This window comes from Scyliorhinus torazame, chromosome 2, assembly GCF_047496885.1.
Source record: "Scyliorhinus torazame isolate Kashiwa2021f chromosome 2, sScyTor2.1, whole genome shotgun sequence".
NCBI lineage: Eukaryota > Metazoa > Chordata > Chondrichthyes > Carcharhiniformes > Scyliorhinidae > Scyliorhinus > Scyliorhinus torazame.
Window position 1 is genome coordinate 41864225 of NC_092708.1, and position 23857 is coordinate 41888081.

Sequence of the window (23857 nt, forward strand, 5' to 3'; positions counted from 1 at the left end):
TTCACCTTAACACTCACAGACAAGACAGAAAGCACAGTCCAGCCATTTCTTTCTTATCCATCAAAATGAATTGTAGAATTAAATGTTGGCATTATGTTGGGAGGCAGTGAGTGTTAATTCTACATTAATTGGATTTCTTAAATTTATTTTTTCACGGACGCGAGTGTCGCTTCCTACCCCTTTCTCCCTCACTCTCAAACATCCAGCATTAAAAAGGAGACACAAGAGAATTTAGTGACACCATGATGCACTATCAATTACGACGAGACGAGAGTAGAGAGTAATCGAGGCTTTATTACACAGAGATGTGTGGCCTCCTGCAGCTGCTACCAGAATGGAATCAGCTTGGGTGTGCACACACATTTATACTCCGCCCACTGGGCGGAGCCAGCAGGCAGGGATTTACCCCCGTACCTATAGTACAGGAGCCTTACCGTATTACCTCTAATAATCATCGTTACAACTATTATACAATCAGTGGTGACTACCACATTCACCCCCGGTTAAAAAGGAGTCCAGCGGGGGTGGTGGACAAATTTACAGTTTGGTGAAAAATTGACAGTCCAGGCGACATTTACAAATTCTGCCAGTCGGGTGCCTTGATCCTCCGCTGTGAGCGCCTCGGTCCCGGTGGTGATGCGGGCACGGACTTGGTCGCCTGTGACTCAGGGAGCGTGTTGTCCTCGTCTTCATCCACGGGTGGAACCAGTGGGAGGACGGATTGTCCTGGGGCGAGGTCTGTAGTGAGGTGCGCCGTGGGTGGGGATCCAGCTGGTGCCAGGTCCCGGAGGGAGACTCTGTCCTGGCGCCCGTCGGGGTACGCCATGTAGGCGTACTGCGGGATAGCGTGTAGTAGTTGTTCCCTTTTGACCAACGGGTCCACCTTGTGGAGCCGCACGTGCTTGCGGAGGAGGACAGGTCCAGGAGCTGCCAGGTATGTTGGGAGCGAAACCCCGGAGGTGGACTTCCTGGGGAAGGCAAGGAGGCGTTCATGGGGGGTTTCATTAGTTTGCAGTGCAGAGTAGTGATCGAATGGAGTGGAGCATGTCGGAGAGGACCTCTTGCCAGCGGGAGACCTGGAGATCCGCATGACCTCCACCATCCCCTCCACTGGATCTGCCACATACTACAACAGGTCGTCGCCATACAACGACACCCGGTGTTCCTCTCCACCCCCCCCCCCCCCCCGGACAAGTTCCCTCCATTTCCTGGACTTGCTCAGTGCCATTGTCAACGGCTCAATTGCCAGTGCAAACAACAAGGGGGATAAGGGGCACCCCTGCCTCGTCCCCCGGTACAGCTGAAAGTAATCCGACCTCCGCCGGTTTGTAGCCACACTCACCACTGGGGCTCTATATAGCAGCCTGACCCAACTGATGAACCCCTCCCCGAACCCAAACCTCCGCAACACTTCCCAAAGATACTCCCACTCCACCCGATCAAAGGCCTTCTCCGCGTCAATAGCTGCCACTACCTCCTCTTCCCCCTCCACCGAGGGCATCATATTCACATTGAGGAGCCTCCGCACATTTGTGTTTAGCTGCCTACCCTTCACAAATCCCGTCTGGTCCTCATGAATCACCCCCGGGACACAGTCCTCAATTCTCGTAGCCAGCACCTTCGCCAGGAACTTAGCGTCAACATTGAGGAGCGGGATCGGTCTATACGACCCACATTGCAATGGATCCTTATCCCGCTTCAGGATCAAAGAAATCAGCGCCCTGGGCATTGTCGGGGGCAAGGTCCCCCCCTCCCTCGCCTTATTAAAAGTCCTCACTAGCAACGGGCCCAGCAGGTCCACATATTTCCTGTAGAATTCAACTGGGAACCCATCCAGCCCCAGGGCCTTTCCCGCCTGCATGCTCCCCAATCCTTTAACCAGCTCCTCCAGCCCAATCGGCGCCCCCAAACCAGCCACCTCCTCCTCCTCCAACCTCGGGAACCTCAGCTGATCTAAGAATCGTCGCATCCCCTCCTCCCCCGCTGGGGGCTCAGACCTGTACAGATCCCCATAGAAGTCCCTAATTACCTCGTTTATTCTCACCGCACTCCGCACCGTATTCCCCCCTCTATCCTTAACTCCACCAATCTCCCTCGCTGCCTCCGTCTTAGGAAGCTGATGTGCCAGCATCCGACTCGCCTTCTCCCCATACTCATACGTCGCCCCCTGCGCTTTCCTCCACTGTGCCTCTGCTTTCCCCGTGGTCAACAGGTCGAATTCCGTCTGGAGGTTCCGCCGCTCCCTAAGTAGCCCCTCCTCGGGGGCTTCTGCATACCTCCTGTCTACCCTTAAAATCTCCCCCACCAACCTCTCCCTCTCCCTCCCCTCTCGCTTCTCCCCGTGGGCCCTAATGGAGATTAGCTCTCCCCTGACCACTGCCTTCAACGCCTCCCAGACTACCCCCACCTGCAGCTCCCCATTGTCGTTGGCCTCCAAATATCTTTCAATACCCCCGCACCTGCCCGCACACCCCTTCATCCGCCAACAGTCCCATATCGAGGCGCCACAGCGGGCGCTGGCTCCTCTCCTCCCCCAACTCCAGCTCCACCCAATGCGGGGCGTGGTCCGAGATGTCTATGGCCGAATATTCCATTCCCTTCACTTTCAGAATTAGCGCCCTACTCAAAATGAAAAAATCTATCCGGGAGTAGGCTCTATGGACGTGGGAAAAGGAGGAAAATTTCCTGACCAGCGGCCTGGCAAACTTCCATGGATCCACTCCCCCCACCTGGTCCATAAACCCCGAGCACCTTGGCCGCAGTAGGCCACTTACCCGTCCTGGACCTAGAACGGTCCAGTGCTGGGTCCAGCACCGTGTTGAGGTCCCCCCCCCCATTATCAAGCTTCCTACCTCCAGATCCGGAATCCGGCGTTTCATAAATCCGGCATCATCCCAATTCGGGTCATATACGTTCACCAGTACCACCCGCACCCCCTGCAACCTACCACTCACCATCACATATCGACCTCCATTATCCACTACAATATTCAGTGCCTCGAACGACACCCGCTTCCCCACCAGCATTGCAACCCCTCTGTTCTTCGCATCCAGCCCTGAATGAAAGACCTGCCCTACCCATCCCTTTCTCAGCCTAACCTGATCTGCCACCTTCAGATATGTCTCCTGGAGCATAACCACGTCTGCCTTCAGTCCCTTTAAGTGCGCGAACACCCGGGCCCTCTTGACCAGCCCATTCAGGCCCCTCACATTCCAAGTTATCAGCCGGATCGGGGGGCTACTCGCCACCCACCCCTGCCGACTAGCCATCTCCTTTTCTAGGCCAGCCACGTGCCCGCGCCTCCCGCACCCTCCAGTTCCCCAGGCGGCGGACCCCCGCCCCAACTACCTCAACTACTTCCAGCTCCCTTTTGGCCAATGCAGTAGCAACCCAGTTCCCAGCCCCGCTAGATCCCCATCTAGCCATTTTGCTCCCCCCATGACACTCCCGTAAGTCAGCTGACTCCTGCTGACCCCGGCCTCTCCCGCCATTCCATTGACTCCCCAGTGTGAGAATCCCCCCACCCCTTGGCAGTCAGTGTGCACTCCTCTCCAGCACCGCCCTTCCCCCCCCCCGGGCCCGCCCCCATCCTTCCCGAACGCGGGAAAAAGCCCGCGCTTTCCTGAGCCGGCCTCGCCCCCTCTGGCGCAGCTCCTTTTTGCAGCCTTACCCCAACTCCCCATCCCCGGGTCTCTACCCCCCCCTCTTCTTCCATGGGGCCCTGCCCCTCCAACACCGACGCCCACACTCTCCCACAGCCCCCCACATCAAATCCATTCACCCATCACCACCCAGCACGCAAACAAAAAGAACATTCCCCAAACGCGGTAAACACAGTAAACATCCCCCCACGACAAACCCTCAATTTGAGTCCAACTTTTCAGTCTGTATAAAGTTCCATGCCTCATCAGGCGTTTCAAAATAGTGGTGCCGATCTTGGAACGTGACCCACAATCGCGCTGGCTGCAGCATCCCGAACTTCACCCCCTTCCGATGGAGAACCGCCTTAGCCCGGTTAAAACCAGCCCTCTTCTTAGCCACGTCCGCACTCCAGTCCTGGTAAATTCGAATCTCCGTGTTCTCCCACCTGCTGCTCCGCTCTTTTTTGGCCCATCTCAGGACACACTCTCTGTCCATAAAGCGGTGGAACCTCACCAGTACAGCCCTTGGCAGCTCATTGGCTTTGGGTCTCCTTGCCAGGACCCGATGAGCCCCATCCAGCTCCAGGGGCCTCGGGAAAGCTCCCGCGCCCATCAGCGAATTGAGCATCGTGCTCATATATGCCCCGGCATCGGGCCCCTCCACTCCTTCAGGGAGACCCAGAATCCGAAGATTCTTTCTCCTCGACTAATTCTCCAGGTCCTCGAATTTTTCCGCCCACCTCTTGTGCAGCACCTCGTGCGCCTCCACCTTCACCGCCATGCCAAAGATCTCGTCCTCGTTCTCCGAAGCTTTTTGCCGCACCTCCCGGATCGCCGCCCCTTGGGCCTTCTGGGTCTCCACAAGCTTCTCAATCGCCACCTTCATTGGCGCCAGCATTTCTGTCCTCAGCTCCTCAAAGCAGCGTTTAAGAAACTCCTGCTGCTCCTGCGACCACTGCGCCCACGCTGCTTGGTCTCCACCCGCCTCCATCTTGCTTTTCCTCCCTCGCACTTTTCGCTGCACCAGGATCACTTTTTCAACCTCTCTACTCTTGGCCCAATCCATATAATATTGGGGGGACCATGCGGTCACCTTCCCACACTGGAAGCCGTCGAACAATTGCCGTTGGGGCCCCTCTGAAGAGCCCAAAAGTCCGTCCCGGCGGGAGCTGCCGAACGTGCGAACTACCTAGGCATAGCCGCAACCGGAAGTCTGTTGATTGCTTTAATGACCGTGGCAGACGTCATATCGGGGCATGGGATGGCGAAGGGGAATTGGGAGTACTCATTGACCATGTTCATGAAGTACGTGTTTCAGTCGGTGGAGGGGAGGGGCCCTTTGAAGTTCATGCTGAGGCGTTCAAAGGGGCGGGAGGCCTTCACCAGGTGCGCTCGGTCTAGCCGGTAGAAGTACGGTTTGCACTCCGCGCAGACCTGGCAGTCTCTGGTGACAGCCCTGACCTCCGCAATGGAGTAGGGGAGGTTGCGGGCCTTTATGCAGTGAAAGAACCCGGTGACCCCTGGGTGACAGAGACCATCGTGTAGGGCCCGGAGTAGGTCCACTTGTGCGCTGGCACATGTACCTCAGGATATGGCATCGGGTTTGAGCTTCCCGGGGCGATACAAAATCTGGTAATTGTATCATTTTTGATCTTGCCCCGCTGTGTATTATTGAACATGAAGGCAACCGACCGTTGGTCAGTCAGGAGAGTAAATATCCTGCCGGCCAGGTAATGCCTCCAATGCCGCACAGCTTCCACAATGGCTTGGGCCTCCTTTTCGACAGAGGAGTGCCGAATTTCGGAGGCATGGAGGGTGCGGGAAAAGAATGCCACAGGTCTACCTGCCTGGTTGAGGGTGGCGGTCAGAGCGACATCTGATGCATCGCTCTCGACCTGAAAAGGGAGGGACTCGTCGACCGCGTGCATCGTGGCCTTGGCGATGTCTGCCTTGATCTGGTTGAAGATCTGGTGGGCCTCAGCCGTCAGGGGGAAAACTGTGGAATGGATGAGTGGGCGGGCCTTGTCCGCATAGTTAGGGACCCACTGGGCATAATAGGAGAAAAACCCCAGGCAGCGTTTCAGGGCTTTGGGACAGTGGGGAAGGGGGAGTTCCATGAGGGGGTGCATGGGGTCGGGGTCGGGCCCTAGAACTCCGTTTTCCACAACATAGCCAAGGATGGCTAAGCGGTTGGTGCGGAACACGCACTTGTCCTTATTGTACGTGAGGTTAAGGAGTTTGGCGGTGTGGAGAAATTTGAGAAGGTTAGCGTCGTGGTCCTGCTGGTCGTAGCCGCAGATGGTGACGTTATCTACGTACGGGAAGGTGGCCCGCAGTCCGTACCGGTCAAGCATTCAGTCCATCTCACGTTGGAAGTACGAGACCCCGTTAGTGACGCCGAAAGGAACCCTAAGGAAATGGTAATGGCGGCCGTCTGCTTCGAACGCAGTGTATTGGAGGTCCGCTTTGCGGATGGGGAGCTGGTGGTAGGCAGCTTTCAGGTCCATTGCAGAGAAGACCCGGTACTGTGCAATCTGATTGACCATATCAGATATGCTTGGGAGGGGGTACGCGTCGAGCTGCTTGTACCGATTGATGGTCTGACTGTAGTCAATGACCATCCTGTGTTTCTCCCCAGTCTTTACAACTACCACTTGGGCTCTCCAGGGGCTGTTGCTGGCCTCAATGATGCCTTCCCGCAGCAGCCACTGGACCTCCGACATGATGAAGGTCCTGTCATGAGTACGGTACCGTCTGCTCCTGGTGGTGACGGGTTTGCAACCAGGGGTGAGGTTTGCAAACAGGGAAGGTGGGTCGACCTTAAGGGTCGTGAGGCCGCATACGGTGAGGGGTGGTAAGGGTCCGCTGAATTTTAGAGTTAGGCTTTGGAGGTTGCACTGGAAGTCCAGGCCGAGTAACAGGGCAGCGCAAAGGTTAGGGAGGATGTAGAGTCAGAAGTTGCTGAACACTACGCCCTGGACGGTGAGGGTGGCGATGCAGTACCCCGGGATCGCCATGGAGTGGGATCCGGAGGGCAGGGAGATTCTCTGAGTAACGGAGTGTACCGTGAGGGAGCAGCGCCTTACCGTAGACGGATGGATGAAGTTTTCCGTGCTCCCGGACTCAAGAAGGCAGGAGGTCTTGTGCCCATCGACTTTCACCGTCGTCGTCGCGGTTGCGAGGTTGTGAGGCCAGGACTGGTCGAGCGTGATGGAGGCGAGCTGCGGCTGGTGTTGGTAGGCCCCGGGCTGGTCGGCGGTGGTGGCAGGCGATGAACGGCCAAAGTCCCCGACAGGCAGGGGTCCTGAAGCGCCGTCCAAAATGACGCCGAAGATGGCGGCGCCCACGGGGCGCACATGGCGGGCGGCGTTAAAGATGGCGGCACCCACGGGCCGCACGTGGTCTGCTGGGAGGAAGATGATGGCGCCCACGGGCCGCACGTGGTCTGCAGGGACGGAAATGGCGGCGCCCACGGGTTGCAGGAACGCTGGGCCTAGATACAGCAGTGATCGACCGGGCCTGGCACACAGCAGCGAAATGTCCCTTCTTCCCGCTGGTCTTGCAGATTGCATTCCGCGCCGGGCAGCGCTGCCAGGGGTGTTTGGTCTGCCCGCAAAAGTAGCATTTGGGCCCCCCGGGGCTGGCTGGCTGCCGTGCGGCGCAGGCTTGGGGCGGCAGCTGGTGGGGCCCACGATGTCCATGAGGGCGCCGTGTGGTTGGGGGCGTACGACTGTACTTTACGGGAGGCTACCGTTAGCGAGTTCGCGAGCTGCCTGGTCGCCGCGAGGTCGAGTGTACCCCCTTATAATAGGCACTGGCAGATGTACGCCGACCCCATGCCCGTAACAAAATCGTCCCTGATTAAGAGTTCCGTATGTTCGACAGCCGAAACTGCCTGGCAATCACAGTTCCTCACCAGGATGTGCAGGGCATGCCAGAAATCATCTAATGACTCACCGGGGAGTTGCTGCCACATGGACAGGAGGTGCCTGGCGTAGAGTCTGTTGATCGGCCAGATATAATGTCTTTCAGAAGCTCCATAGCTTCAGTGTAAGTGGGTGCATCCCGGATAAGGGAAACAATATCGGAGTTCACCCGTTAGTACAGGACCTGAAGCTTCTGTGCGTCCGAGGGGTGTGGACCAAGGCCGACGTGGCGTTGGCTGCTTGAGGATGCAGCTGTCAACGATCAAGCTTGATGCGAAGTTCCATCGCTGTAATGTCTCTGCTTAATAAATTGATGCACTATCCCGGGGCCTGATGGTATTTATCCTAGGATTCTCTGGGAGGCCAGGGAAGAGATTGCTGGACCTTTGGCTTTGATTTTTATGTCATCATTGGCTACAGGAATAGTGCCAGAGGACTGGAGGACAGCAAATGTGGTCCCTTTGTTCAAAAAGGGGAGCAGAGACAACCCCGGCAACTATAGACCGGTGAGCCTCACGTCTGTAGTGGGAAAAGTCTTGGAGGGGATTATAAGAGACAAGATTTATAATCATCTAGATAGGAATAATATGATCAGGGAATGTCAGCATGGCTTTGTGAAGGGTAGGTCATGCCTCACAAACCTTATTGAGTTCTTTGAGAAGGTGACTGAACAGGTAGACGAGGGCAGAGCAGTTGATGTGGTGTATATGGATTTCAGTAAAGCGTTTGATAAGGTTTAAGGAAGTTCGGTGAAAGTTTTTTTTTTCTTTCCCCCTTTTTTTTCAAAAAAAAAATGTCAGATTGATGAAGGGCAGGAGGGTGAAGGGGGAGGGAGGAGAAAAGAAAGAAGATAAAAAACAATAAACCGCTAAAGGATGCGAAGAGCAGCGTCGAAGGAGGAAACGCGGGTTCACCGCCGAAGGAAAAGACGAGCAAAAGTGTTGACAGGATGGCGGAAGCCGAACTGCATGGCGGGGCCGCACTACTTACGGTGGAGAAGATGACCGAGGTGATGGCGGTGGAGCTGGAAAAACAGTTTGTGAGGCACATGGAGGCCTTGAGGAAAGAGACGGCGGTCGTGTTGAGGTCACTGGTGGGGGAGGCAATCGGCCCGATGAGGGTGGAGGTGGCAAAGGCATCGGCCGAGGTGAGAGAGCAGGGCGAGAAGATGAAGGAGGTGGAGGAGGCCGTGACACGACACAGCGACCAGGTCACCTCGATGGGGGACGAGCTGCGGAGGGTGGTGGAGGTTAACAGAGGACTCCGAGCAAAGTTGGAAGACTTGGAAAACCGCTGAAGGTGGCACAATTTGAGAATTGTGGGCTCGCCCGAAGGGACAGAGGGCCCAAGGCCAACACAGTACTTCGCTAAGAAGTTGGCGGAGCTGATGGGGGAGGGTGAGAACCCCACCCTGTACAATCTAGACTGAGCACATTGGTCATTAAGGCCGAAGCCCAAAGTGAACGAGCCGCCAAGGGTAATAATTATCTGCTTCCATAAATTTTGCATGAAGGAGAAGGTATTAAGCTGGGCGAAGCAGGAGCGTGAGGTGCTGTGGGATGGTACTGCGGTTCGGATCTACCAGGACTTGACGGTGGAGTTGGCAAAAAGACGAGCGGCGTTTGGGCGAGTGAAGGCAGCTTTGTACAAGAAGGGGGTGCGATTTGGTGTGGTGTACCCGGCAAAGTTGAGAGTAACATAACGCCAAAGACTTTTATTTTGAGACAGCGGAGGAGGCTGAGGCGTTCGTGAGGGCAGAAGGCTTGGGACAGACGTGAAGAGCGGAACTGGAAGAGAGACTGTGGACTGTGTTTGAGCAGCTGGAAAATGTAGAAATTTTACAACTTTCTTTTTACTGATTTGTATTGAAATTTACTTCTCTTTGCATTGTTACAGAGTTCAAGTTAATGGCGTTCTGTGTTGCGACGGTTAAATGTTATGTTAGTGAATTGTAGGGGTTGGATTGTTGGGTTTGTTTTGGAGTTTCTTTCTCTGGGACTGGGCAGAAGGGGCGAGAGGTCTTGGCGGGTGGAGTCACCCGCGCTAGCTAACTAAAGTCAGTTAGTGAACGGGGGTGAGGTGAGAGGAGGGCTGCGGACGTTGGAGACTGGATAGCAGGCTTCAATGGGTCTACGAGGCGAGCAAGAGGGGGTGGAGGGATGGATGTTGGGGGATGTTTTTGTAGGGGGGGGGTTCTTGGGAGGGGGGGATGGGGTTCGATGTTAACAATGGACAGGGGCGGGTCAGGCTTATGGGGCAGGGCCCGGTCGTATGATGATGGTGGATAAGAAAGGTGGGGGGGGGGGGGGGAAGACCCCCAGTAAGGATAGTCACGTTGAACGTGAGAGGGCTAGGAGTTCCGGTCAAGAGGTCAAGGGTGCTTGCACATCTTAAAAGTTTGAAAGCCGATGTAGCAATGCTGCAGGAGACTCACTTGAGGGTGAAGGACCAGGTGAGACTTAAAAAGGACTGGGTTAGCCAAATGTTTCACTCCGGATTTGATGGAAGGGCTCGAGAGGTAGCGGTGCTGGTCAGCAAAAGGGTACGCTTCCAGATGCAGAAGGTGGTGGCAGATCAGGGGGGTAGATATGTGATTGTGGCAGGGGCGCTGGAGGGGAGATTAGTGGCGCTGTTAAGTGTATACGGTCCCAATTGGGACGATGTGGGATTCGCGAGGAAGGTGTTTGGGGCTATTCCCGATTTGGACACGCATGAGCTGATTGTGGGGGGGGGGGACTGGAACTTGGTGCAGGAGCCAAGGTTGGACAGATCACGGCCGCGCTCGCTGGTCCCATCAGGGGGGGCGAAGGTGCTGGCTGGGCTAATGGTGGAAATGGGAGGGGTGGACGCTTGGAGGTTCCTGCACCCAAGGGAACGGGAGTACTCGTTTTTCTCAGCGTTCCATAAGGTAGACTCGCAGATCGACTTTTTTGTGGTGGGGAAGGCTTTGCTGGCTGGAGTCAAGGGGTCGGAATATTCGGCAATTGTAGTGTCAGATCACGCTCCACATTGGGTGGATATGGTGCTGGAGAAGGGGGCAGCGCAGAGACCGGGGTGGAAACTGGATGTGGGGCTTTTGGGGAACCAAGTGTTTTGTGAGAAAATTGAAAAGGTAATTAAGGAATATGTAGGTTTCAATTGTACGGGTGAGGTGTCGAAGGCAGTCGTCTGGGAGGCTCTAAAGGCGGTGGTGAGGGGTGAGGTAATTTTGTTTAAGGCCAGGGTGGACAAAGAGGAGAGGTTGGAGCGGCAAAGTGTAATAGATGAGATGTTGGAGGTAGATAGGAGGTATGCAGAGGATGGGGACCCGGCGAAGCTGGAAAAGAGGAAGGAACTACAGGCGAGCTTCGACCGACTGTCCACCAGGAAGGCGGTGCGCCAACTGAGACGAGCAAGGGGTGCAGTTTATGAACATGGAGATAAGTATGTTAGCAGGTCAGCTCCGGAGGGAGGCAGCGGCAAGGGAAATTCTTCAGGTGAGGGATAGGGCAGGGAAGTTGGTGGTGGCTCCAGTGCTGATTAACAAGGTTTTTGAGGAGTTTTATGAGAGGTTGTACAAGTCAGAGCCACCCGGGGGAGACCGTGAGATGCAGGAGTTTCTAGATGGGTTGGAGTACCCGAGGCGAGGTGAGGGGGACAGGGCTACATTAGAAGGAGCTATAGTGGAGCAGGAGATAAAGGATGCGATTGGGAGGATGCAGTCGGGGAAGGTGGCAGGGCCGGATGGTTTTCCGGTGGAATATTATAAAAAATGTAAGGATAGGTTGGCACCGCTGATGGTGGGAATGTTTGAGGAGGCGATAGGGAAGGGGGTGTTGCCGCAAACCTTGGGGCAGGCATCGATTTCCCTGTTGCTAAAAAAAGATAAGGATCCGACAGAGTGTGGGTTGTATCGGCCCATATCGCTTCTGAATGTGGACGCAAAAGTGTTGGCGAAGGTACTGGCGGGTAGGCTGGAGGAGTGCCTCCCGAAGGTGATAGGGGAGGATCAGACGGGGTTCGTGAGAGGGAGGCAGCTGTTTTCGAACATTAGGAGGGTTTTGAACACTGTTATGGCACCGGCGGAAGGGAAGAAAACAGAGGTAGTTGTGGCATTGGACGCCGAGAAGACGTTTGATCGGATAGAATGGGGGTACCTGATGGCAGTGCTGCAGCGGTTTGGGATTGGACCAAGGTTTGTGAACTGGGTAAAGCTATTATATAAGGAGCCGAAGGCGAGTGTCCGCACAAATAATATCAGTTCGAGATACTTTTCTCTCCACCGTGGGACGAGACAGGGATGTCCTATGTCCCCCCTGCTGTTTGCACTTGCGATTGAGCCGTTGGCCATCGCATTGAGAAGTTCGGAAGCATGGAAAGGAATAGTGCAGGGCGGATAGAGCATAGGGTGTCCTTATATGCCGACGACTTGCTGCTGTATGTGTCGGAACCGAGTGCGTCGATAGGAAGAATATTGGAGCTACTGCGGGTATTTGGGTCTTTCTCGGGGTACAAGTTTAACCTGGACAAGAGTGAGTACTTTGTGGTGTCTCGGCCGGGGGAGGGGGCAGGCGTGGGGGGGCTGCCATTCTGTAGAGCAGGGACTCATTTTAGGTATCTGGGGGTGCAGGTTGCCCGGGAGTGGGGGAGGCTTCGCAGGTACAACATCAGTAGTTTGGTGGGGAGAGTGAAAGCCGATCTGGCAAGGTGGGACGGCTTTCCTCTGTCACTGGCAGGTTGGGTAAAGGCGGTTAAAATGAATGTGTTGCCGCGATTCCTGTTTATTTTTCAATGCCTACCTATTTTCCTGCCAAAGTCTTTTTTCAGAGAGATTGAGGGAAGGATTACCTCATTCATATGGGGAGGGAGGGTGGCCAGAGTGAGAAAGGCGCTGCTACAGAGGGGAAGGCAGGCAGGGGGTTTGGGTCTCCCGAACCTGTTGTCCTACTACTGGGCGGTGAATGTGGAGAAAGTGCGGAGCTGGGTCAGAGGGGTTGATTTTCAGTTGGTCAGAATGGAGGAGAGTTTGTGCAGGGGGTCAGGGCTGAAGGCATGAGCAACAGCGCCGCTCCCGATAGCTCCGGGGAAATATTCAGGGAGTCCGGTAATAATAGCTTCATTGAAAATCTGGAGGCAGTTTCGCCAACACTTTCGGGTTGGGTTTAGGGTCAAGTGAAATGCCGATTCGGGGGAACCACAGATTTGAGCCAGGGAGGTGGGATGGAAGTTTTCGGAAATGGGAAGAGAAGGGGATTAAGACGCAAAAAGATTTGTTTCTTCGGGGTCGGTTTGCAGGATTGAGGGAGCTGGAAGCAAAGTATGGGCTAGAGCAGGGAGAAGTGTTTAGGCACATGCAGGTTCGGGATTTTGCCAGGAAGGAAATACAGAGCTTCCCAGAGGAACTGGCCTCCACATTGCTGGAGGAGGTGTTGACGACAAGGGGACTGGAGAAGGGGGCAGTGTCAGTGGTATACGGAGCTATTCTGGAAGAGGATAAGGCACCACTGGAAGGGATCAAAGCAAAGTGGGAGGAAGAGCTGGGAGAGGTTATAGAGGAGGGGGTCTGGTGTGAGGTGCTCCGGAGAGTGAATGCCTCCACCTCATGTGCGAGGTTGGGGCTGATACAGCTGAAGGTGGTATATAGGCTGATACAGCTGAAGGTGGCACCTCACGAGGGCGAGGATGAGCCGATTTTTTGAAGGAGTAGAGGATGTGTGTGAGCGTTGCAGGGGAGGGGGGGGGGAATCACGTTCATATGTTTTGGTCCTGTCCAAAGCTAGGGGAGTACTGGAAGGAGGTGTTTAGGGTAATTCCTAAGGTGGTGCGTGTGAAACTGGACCCGGGTCCCCAGGAGGCCATATTCGGGGTGTCGGACCAGCCAGGGTTGGAAACGGGAGCAGAGGCAGATATCATAGCCTTCGCCTCGTTGATCGCCCGAAGGCGGATCCTGCTGAGATGGAGAGCAGCCTCTCCACCCAGTGCCCTGGTGTGGTGGGGGGGACTTGGTGAAATACTTGACCCTTGAGAAGGTTAAGTTCGAACTGAGGGGAAGTCGGAGGGGTTCTACAAGTCATGGGCACTATTTATTATACACTTTCAAGAACTGGATAACATCGAACATTAGTTGGGAGGGGGTGGGGGGGTGGGGGCTGGGTGGGTGGCGGGGGCTGTGTAGATTAAGGGTGACTATGGGTAATCCCTGATTCCTTTTTGTCCTTTATGTAAACATGCGGGTTCAGGTTTGGGGGTTGGTGGGCAGATGGGATCGTTGTTATTATGGGGATTGACATATCTTGCTGATTATTGTTTATTGTTGATGGGTGTAAATGCAGGAGAAAATGTGAAAAAGGAGGAGAATAAAAATATTTATTTTTAAAAAAAATAATAATATAGTAGTTCTTTGATCCAGAATTAAAACTCGGGACACCAGGGATAAGCTATTACTGTGAGCCTTGAGCAGAAGTGGGCTTTCAATGAAACACAGTGCAGAGCCCCGGTCAATGGGGGGGGGGGCATATGGAGAGGGGACTGTTGTGGTGGGACTCGATGGGCCGAATGGCCTCCTTCTGCACTGTAAATTCTATGAATTCTCTGAACACCATGTGAACACAAATCAGAACCTTAGTAACTCTAAATTTGCCGATAGGCTCATTAAGCCAACCAAATGGAACCACGCAAAAAGAACAAGGGCCACCAGCAGCCAGCCAGCAGCACACACGGTTATCAAGGCTCGAAGGCCAGCCACCGATGCGAGAGCCGAGAGCTGAGCAGAGCAGCAGGCAGGAGGCGCGAAGAAGGCCAGGTAAGCGCCAGCATCATGTCTCAAGGAAACAGGAAACAGTGGGAGCAGGTAGACTTGACCAGAGTCAGAGGCCAGCCAGGCAGCAAGGCTAAGAGTGACAGGGCTGGGCTCGGAGCAACCGGACCGGGCAGCGAGGGTGAGAGAGAGAGAGAGAGAGCAGAGGCCAGGAGAGACAGCCAGCAGCACACACGGTATCAAGGCTTGAGGCCCAGCCGCTCAGGCGAGAGCCAAGAGTTGAACAGAGCAGCCAGGTGCGAAGAAGGCCAGGCAAGCACCGGCGTACTGTCTCGGGGTATCGGGAAGGAGCAGAGAGACCCAACCAGAGCCAGAGACCAGCGGCAGGGCTGAGGGTGAGAGGGCTGGGCAGCAACCCGACCGGGTGGCGAGGGCCAGAGAGAGCAGAAACCAGGTCACATAGCCAGCGGTAGTAACCAGGCAGCCAGTCGTAGAGGGTCGAGGCCTGACCACCAGAATGAGAGCCGAGAGGTGAGCAGAGGCAGCATTGGGGGAGTGGCTCAGTGCCATTGGGGGAGGGGCTCGACATCACCAGGGGCAGGGTGTGACATGGGGCCCGCCTCGGCCTTGAGCAATTGACAAGGTTCAACCAATTCAAGATTTGTAAAAACAAAACATAGCTCACCTGAAAAGTTGAAAAATAGCTGGCAGAATGCGGAGAAGCGATTTCTGTGCAGCCACTGCTGTGCATCCTGGCTAGAGGTTGTGGCCAACAAGTACTACATTGCAAAAAGAATAAGACGTCTTCTATTAAAAACACCAACAACCTATATTTATACAGCGCCTTTAACATTGCAAGGCACTTCACATGAGCTTTGGAATGCAATGCCGTGCCACAAGGAGATATTGGTCCACATCTTTCAGTCTTCAGATTGTCAGAGATTGGATATACCCCACATAATGCACTACTGGACCCCTTGGAGGCACCAACATGCTGACTCTGTGGAAATTTCCCATTTCCCAGGGCCTACCAAAAAAGTCCCAAACCCGGAGTTGGAGTCAGAGACTTTGGACAGTTCCGGGTTACCTAGCCGAATAGGAAATGTTAGACTGGAAATCCTAGTCTAACTCTGGGGTAACTGGATATTGACCTTGCAATCACTCACACTGACACCCCAACATCCCCCTTGAACTCCCTGACTACTACACAACCCCTCAACTACCCCCACCAAACTGACATGACCAGACCTCGGCACCCAATTCTCCCTCGACGTATCAATTCTCCCCAAACATGACCTGAACTGACCATCCAATTCCACTTCGACCTGACCTAACCCAATCTCACCACCCGACTCCCCAACCCAATCTGAATCAACCTCATCACCCTACCCAGCTATTACCCTCCCTCTTACCCACTTAGCTCACCCACCCTACCTCCTTATCCAGTAACCTCACCCACCTTAACCCTCACCCACTTACCTCACCCACCCTACCTCCTTATCTAGTTATCTCACTCACCCTCCCCCTGACCCACTTATCTCACCCACCCTAACTCCTTACCCAGTTCGTCATCCACCTTAACCCTCACCCAGGCACCTCACTCACCATATCTCCTTACCCACTTAACTCACCCACCCTCCTTACCCAGTTTGTCACCCGCCTTACTCCTTACTAACTTATCTCACTCAGGTGCTTGCCTGGCCTTCTTCACACCTCCCGCCTGCTGCTCTGCTCATCTCTCGGCTCTCGCATCGGTGGCTGGTTACTCAGTTACCACACCCACCCTACCTCCTAATACAGTTACCTCACCCACCTTAACCCTCACCCAGGCACCTCACTCACCCTACCTCCTGACTCAGTTACCCCACCCATCCGACCCCTTACCCAAGTAACTCACCCATGCTACCTCCTTACCAACTTCTCACTCATCCTACCCCCTTACCTAGAACCTCAACCAGCCGACCCTCTTACCCAGTTACCTCACCTACACTACCCCTCATCCAGTTACCTCACCCAACCCTACCCCTTACCCGCTTATTTCACTCATCCTACCCCCTTACCCATTTATCTCACTCATCCTACCTCCTTATCCAGTTACACATTCGCCCATTCTCTCAGGCACTCATGCACTGACACATTTGAAGGCTATTTAGAAGTCCAAACTTTTCAGTGTGATGATGAATACAATTTAGAATACGGCAGCTAATGCCATAAAAAAGGGAGCACGGCTTGTCTTCCCCAATGATCCAGGAGGAAGCAGTTGGATTGAAGGTATGCTCCACGTTTCTGGAGAAGCCGGAATCAGAAGTCCCAGCCGGAAACGCGGAGCTCTGGCATGACAGGGAAAAGTAGGACTGGAGCGGCAGTGTGACGGTAATCACCACTCCTTGGGGGGTGACGAGTCATTTGGAAAGCTGGGACAAAGAGGGGTAGGTTTTAAGAAGTGTCTTAAAGGAGAAAGTGAGGTAGAGAGGCGGAGTAGGAAGGACATTCCAAAACCTGGGATTCTCCCCAAACTGAAGATTGGAATTGGGGATGATTAAACTTGGGGATGATTAAAATGCCAGAATTAGACAAGCACAGATATCTCAGAGTATTGTGGGGCTGAAGATTGGAATTGGGGATGATTAAACTTGGGGATGATTAAAATGCCAGAATTAGACAAGCACAGATATCTCAGAGTATTGTGGGGCTGGAGATCGGGAATTACAGAGAGAGCATGAAGGGATTTGAAAACAAGGATGAGAATTTTAAAATGAAGACATTGTTTGACGGGGAGCCAATGTGGGTCAGCGAGCACAGAGGGACAGGCAAAGAGGACTTGGTGCGGGTTAGGACACGGGCAGCCTAGTTTTGGATTGTGGAAGGCTAAGAGAAAAGTACAACATGATCCTTATTTCACAAGTACTTACATCAGTGCCCAGAGACAATGGCTCTTCCTGGCTTGTTGGTGACCAATTTCTGAGGTTGTGCAACAAAAAGAAAGGTTTGTGAGAGATGATGCAGTTACAGTAACACATAGTAGACAAGCAGAAAATACAAAGAGTGTGGCTAAGGAGGTTTGAGTAAGATCTAGGATCTAAATGTTCTGCATGTTATTCCAAACTAAAGCACAGAATATAGGAGCAGGAGGAGGCCATTCGGCACTACTCCACTATCCATTATGATCATGGCTGAGCATCTAACTCAATAGCCTGATCACGCCTGCCCCCCATATCCTATGATCCCTCTCGCCCCAAGAGATCTATCTAACTCCTTCTTGAAAACACACAATGGGCGGGATTCTCCCTTTGGGGGACTAAGTCCCCACGCCCGCTGGAAAAAGGGCGAGAATCACTCCAGACATTTTCTTCGAAAGTCCCAGGTGGTTACCCATTTTCCAGGGGGCTAGCAGGATCCCGGCATGCGTCCCACAGCTCTGGCTGCTGGTGGGGCCCTGCTGTACAGATCGCGCGGCCGCACATGCGCGGGTGCCGCCGACATGGCGGAGCCACACAGCGAGCCCACGCGGAGGAAGATAATCGCTCCCAGATCGTGATGGTCGGCCGATCGGTGGCCCCGATCGCGGACCGGCCGGTCGTCGAGGGCCCCCCCCGGTGTCCATTCCCCACGCACTCCCCCCCCCCCCTCCCCCACCATACCGCCTACATCAGCCGCGGCTCCGAGTTCCCGCCGGGTAGAACCACATTAGAACCACGGCGGCGGGAACTCGGCTGGTCGATCGCGGAGGATCGCCGGGGGGGGGGGGCCCTTTCCAACGGCCCCCAACCGGCGCCACGTCGATCGCGCGCGTGCGAATGGCGGCGTTTCTCCGATCACCGGAAAACCACATACCGGCGTGGGGGCCTATTTCGGGTAATTCTCCGCCCTGCGCCGAGCGTGATTTCAGCGCAGAGGGTCGGAGAATCCCGCCCAATGTTTTTTTCCTCAACTGCTTTGTGGTAACGAGTTCCACAGGCCGACCACTCTCTGGGTGAAGAGATTTCTCCTCATTTCAGTCCTAAGTGGTCTATCCGGCATCCGCAAACTGTGACCCCACCATTGGGAACTTCCTCTCTGCATCTACCCTGTCTAGTCCTGGTAGAATTTTAGAGTTTTCTATGAGATCCCCCTCATTCTTCGAAACACCAGCGAATATAATCCTAACCAACTCAATCTCTCCCCATTTATCAGTCCCGCCATCCCAAGAATCAATATGGTAAACTAGTTAATCATAACAAGAGTGTTTATAAATATTGTGGTTAGGATCAATGAGGACATTTGCGATACATTCAAGCATGAAGGGAAAGATAAATAAACAAACCCCATAGCAGCTGTGACTGAACCATTAAGTTCTTAGTCACAGGCTCTGAAAAGTACTGCTCTGTGAAATTGAATGGATGCTTCGCATTTCAAGGGATCTCTGGGAATTTCAAGCCTTTTCAAGTGTTGAAGGCTTTCTAGGAAGTTTCAAAGGCCTAGGGCTGAGGGAGCAGATGATTTTTAGGGGGAAATGGTCCTGCATCGATTCTTCACTGAACTGCCTGGACTGATCATCAGCTGTCACACAGAGTATTTCAGGGCAAGGAGGCCACTTCAGAGTTTAAAACGTCTGACCAGGATGATGCTATTGAACAGAGGGGTGCCTGAGATCGTCATTCCGAGGTTGATCTTCAGGTTGCGCAGGACTGGAAGGGGCAGTACAGACATGGGACCTACATCCCAGGGGTGGGTCCCAGCGTCAAGCCCTCACCCACAGCCCTCACCCACCCAACCCAGGAAACTTGGGGAAGCCCCCTTTGCAGCCTGGCTGGGGGACGGGTTTGCCGCCCGGCACCAATCCCATTTTTTGGCCGACGCTCCATTCTCTGCCAGATCGGGATTCCCGATCGCAGAGGAGGAGAACACTAGGCATTACATTTAGTTCCCTCAGCTAATTCTTTAATATACATTGTGAATAGCTGGGGTCCCCGCACCGATCCCTGCGGTACCCCACTAGTCACCACCTGCCATTTGGAAAAAGACCTGGGGCGTCATTCTCCGACCCCCCGCCGGGTCGGAGAATGGCTGTTGGCCGCCGTGAATCCCGCCCCTGCCCCCGCCGAAGTCTCCGGTACCGGAGATTGGGCGGGGGCGTGAATCGGGCCGCGCCGGTTGGCGGGACCCCCCGCTCAATTCTCCGGCCCGGATGGGCCGAAGTCCCGCCCAGAAATTGCCTGTCCCGCCGGCGTAAATTAAACCTGGTATTTACCGGCGGGACCAGGCGGCGTGGGCGGGCTCCGGGGTCCTGGGGGGGGGGGGGGGGGGCGATCTGACCCCGGGGGGTGCCTCCACGGTGGCCTGGTCCGCGATCGGGGCCCACCGATCCGCGGGCGGGCCTGTGCCGTGGGGGCACTCTTTCCCTTCCGCCATGGCCTCCACCATGGCGGAAGCGGAAGTGACTCTCCCCACTGCGCATGCGCGGGAAACTTTCCGCGGCCGCTGACGCTCCCGCGCATGCGCCGGGAAACTGTCAGCGGCCGCTGATGCTCCCGCGCATGCGCCACATTTCCGCGCCAGCTGGCGGGGCAACAAACGCCATTTCCGCCAGCTGGCGGGGTGGAAATCCCTCCGGCGCCGGCCTAGCCCCGACATTGAGGGGCTAGGCCGCCAAAGATGCGGAGCATTCCGCACCTTTGGGGCGGCGCGATGCCCATCTGATTGGCGCCGATTTGGGCGCCAGTCGGCGGACATCGCGCCGTTGGGGGAGAATTTCGTCCTATTCTTTCTTTCATGTCTGCCAAAGGGTTTTCTGTCCATCTGCCCCCAATCTCATGCACTTTAATCATACACAACAAACCCTTATGTGGGACTTTGTCGAAAGCCTTCTGAGAGTCCAAATAAACTACTCCCACTTGCTCTCCCCCATCAATTCTACTGTTAGATCCTCGAAGAATTGCAGTAGATTTGTCAAGCAGGATTTCCCTTTCGTAAATCCATGCAGACTCTGTCTGATCCTGCCACTGTTTTCCAAGCTGCTACCGATGTCAGCCTGACTGCTCTCTGTAATCTCCTGTTTGCTCTCTACCTCCCTTTTTAAAATAGTGGGGTTATATTAGATACCCTTCAATTCACCAAGGTGGCCTGGGTTCGATTCCCAGCCAGCGAATTATTCTAAGAGCAGCACGGTGGCACAGGGGTTAGCACTGCTGCCTCACAGCGCCAGGGACCCGGGTTCAATTCCAGCCTCGGGTGACTGTCTGTGTGGAGTTTGCGCGTTCTCCCTGTGTCTGCGTGGGTTTCCTCCCGATGCTCCGGTTTCATCCCACAGTCCAAAAATATGCAGATTAGTGGATTGGCCATGCTAAATTGCCCCTTACAGCAGACCCGATGGGCTGAATGGCTTCCTTCTGCGCTGTAGGGATTCTAGGCAGATGACCACCAATGTACCTAATATTTATAGGCAGCTTCCTTCAGCACACAAAAATCCAGAGAATATTGCAAGAGGTTCAAAAATAGGGTACAATGGAGATTAACCAGATTGTCAACACAAATCATTTCTTCATCACTGTTTTTTTGAAACAATATCATCCAATAAACACCAAATAATCTTCAAAGCAGAAATTCTCCCTCAAGTGGTTTAATGTAGTACTGAAATGTGGGGCTCACCAAGTTGACAGGTTTAATCCTCGGTCTACGTTAAATTAGCTGCTCGCAGACAGAATAGCACGAGGGTTGTGACAATATTGGTCATGACATAAATGGATGTTTTGGGGTAGGAGCATTTCTGCTCCTGATCCACTGTCTCTGCTGGAAAGTAACAATCTCCCTTCCCCGCAGTACAGTGGGTGTACCTACACCACAGGGACTGCAGCGGTTCAGGAAGGCGGTTCACCACCACCTTCTCAAGGGCAATTAGGGGTGGGCAATAAATGCTGACCTAGCCAGGGACGCCCACATCCTTTGGCAGAATAAACAACAAAAAAAACTGCAGGTACAAGGTGAGGACACAATCTCACTCAACAGTGACACCCTTCATTACACTAAATACCATGGCCAATGTCACTGCCTGAATTCCAATGGTGAATGCAGGAATGTTCTGGAAGGTGACCAAGCTTTCTGAAGACCTACCCCAGCAAACCTCAAGTGCTTTCAGGCTGAGTGGGGGTTTGGGTGGGGGTTTGGGTGGGGGGGGGGGGGGGGGGGGGGTGGCTTGATGACCATGTGCGGATTCTCCATCTCGCCAGCCGGCCAATGGAGTTTCCCATTTTGGGCAGCCCCACGCCGTCGGGAAATCCCCGGACTGCAGGCGAAACGGCGAATCCCGATAGTGGATAATCCAGCCCCATGTTTCTGGAGGCTGGTTGGAGTCCAAACAATCTCTGCTGGCGATTTTCTTTTAACTCTGCTCCAATGCTTTTATGTCATGGTGCTGAGGGCTAAGGGTTAGGATTTCCCATTTAAATCGGTCTAGTAAATTGCAGCTACTTGAAGTTCAGGTGACATCCACAGGCTACTGCTATACATAGGAGCCCCTCCAAGCAGTGCCTTTTGCCAAGCCAGGGCGAAAAACCTATCCAGACTCTATCTCTCCTCCACCCTGAACCAAAATACTGTCAGCATGTGACACGTAATAGTTATGGCAGAAGGCAGTGCAAAGTCGGAACCTCAAGTTCAGACCACAGTTGCAAAGGCAAAGATTAAAGTGGTTTTGAGGGCCTCCAATTATGTCAAATGTATACAATGGTTATGCCACAACTGCATCCCTGTAGCTACACAGTTTAGCACAGGGCTAAATAGCTGGCTTTTAAAGCAGACCAAGGCAGGCCAGCAGCGCCGTTCAATTCCCGTACCAGCACCCCCCGAACAGGCGCCGGAATGTGGCGACTAGGGGCTTTTCACAGTAACTTCATTTGAAGCCGACTTGTGACAATAAGCGATTTTCATTTTTTTTTTCATTTCACACAGCAACTCATTCACCGGAGCCAAATTATTGAAATAAGGACATTGATTGCTTAAAACCTACATGGCCAATGCAGTGACAAAGGGGATTTTGTAGATAATGTGGTACATACCCTTCACTGACACTAAAGCTGGCAGGCAAGCTGTGGTAACCTATGCAGGGAGTACTACTAACGTATGAGGCATCAGGCCATGGAGAGCACTGTAAAGAAGAATGAGGAGCAGAGTTCAGTTGGCATCTCTCAACATCCGGCATTTCATTAATATTCTTCTCTTAAAATGAAAAAGATAGTTTTTCCTCTGGTTGGTCATGCGTAGAATGTGAAGAGTAACCACGTAACTGCTGCAGTATTTTTATGTACCCAAACAAAATTTTTTAAAGTTATAAACCATCAAAAAGGGTAGAGGAGCTCAAAAATTAAAGGGTTTGGATAGACAAATCACTGTAGGAGGACAGTTTGACAAAGATTGTAAGGGAGCCTAGGTTTTGCAAACAGTTCAGACACAAATGCAATAAAATCATGCAACGCATGTAAAAAGACCGCAGTCCAGCTAAATTTAAGAATATTGTAAATTTTTGAAGGATATTAAGTTTTGGGCGAATAAATGACATGCAACTTTTTTACCATACAAGTGCCAGGCAATAACCACCTCCAACATGTCAGAATCTAACCATCTCCCCTTGGCATTATATCGGATGGCCACCACTGAACTCCCCACAACCAACATATCATCCTGACCAAAATCTTAATTGGACCAAGCCTGAAAATTGTTCATGTTGCAGACAGACACAAACTACATAGAACATAGAAAATACAGCACAGAACAGGCCCTTCGGCCCACGATGTTGTGCCGAACCTTTGTCCTAGATTAATCATAGATTATCATTGAATTTACAGTGCAGAAGGGAGCCATTTGGCCCCCTGAGTCTGCACCGGCTCTTGGAAAGAGCACCCCACCCAAACTCAACACCTCCACCCAACACCAAGGGCAATTTTGGACACTAAGGGCAATTTATCATGGCCAATCCACCTACCCTGCACATCTTTGGACTACTTCAGTGCCGGAGGAGTACAAATGGTGCTCAGCAGTGTGCAATCATCAGCAAACCTCCCTACTTCCGACTGCATGATAGAGGGCAAGTAACTGATGAAACAGCTGAAGATGGTTGGACGGTGGACATTACTGCTGAACTCCTGCAGTGATGTCCTGGGTCTGAGATGACTGACCTCCGACAACCACAACCATCTTCCTTTGTGTGAGGGATGACTCAGAGGAGACTTTTCCCATGATTGACTTCAATTTTGCAGGGGCTGCTTGATGCCACACTCAGTTACATGCTGCCTTAATGTCAAGGACAGTCACTCGCACCTTACCTTTATCTATGCCCTCGGTATAGTATGTCACATGATTATGTGGTGACATCATTTATGGCACTTGGGAGATTCTCCCCGTCTTCCATCTAAGACTGAGTGAGCAACACTTCTGACAACGGATTAAGGAACCTATTGTGTGGCAACCTGGTTATGCTTTGTCTATACTGTGAGTAGTGGGCAGCACGGTAGCATTGTGGATAGCACAATTGCTTCACAGCTCCAGGGTCCCAGGTTCGATTCCGGCTTGGGTCATTGTCT

At 53.5% G+C, this 23857-nt stretch overlaps 1 protein-coding gene across 4 annotated transcripts in view; it reads right to left on the reverse strand.

Moving 5' to 3' along the window:
• tfcp2l1 (transcription factor CP2-like 1) overlaps positions 1–23857 on the reverse strand; it is a 104458-nt gene that overhangs the window by 29652 nt on the left and 50949 nt on the right. For all 4 annotated transcript variants that reach the window (XM_072470247.1, XM_072470243.1, XM_072470234.1 and 1 more), the window contains exons 8-10: positions 22337–22425; positions 17216–17264; positions 14989–15082 (exon numbers count right to left, since the gene is read on the reverse strand). In XM_072470247.1, coding sequence (XP_072326348.1) covers positions 14989–15082; positions 17216–17264; positions 22337–22425 — 232 coding nt within the window. The remainder of the gene's footprint in view (positions 1–14988; positions 15083–17215; positions 17265–22336; positions 22426–23857) is intronic.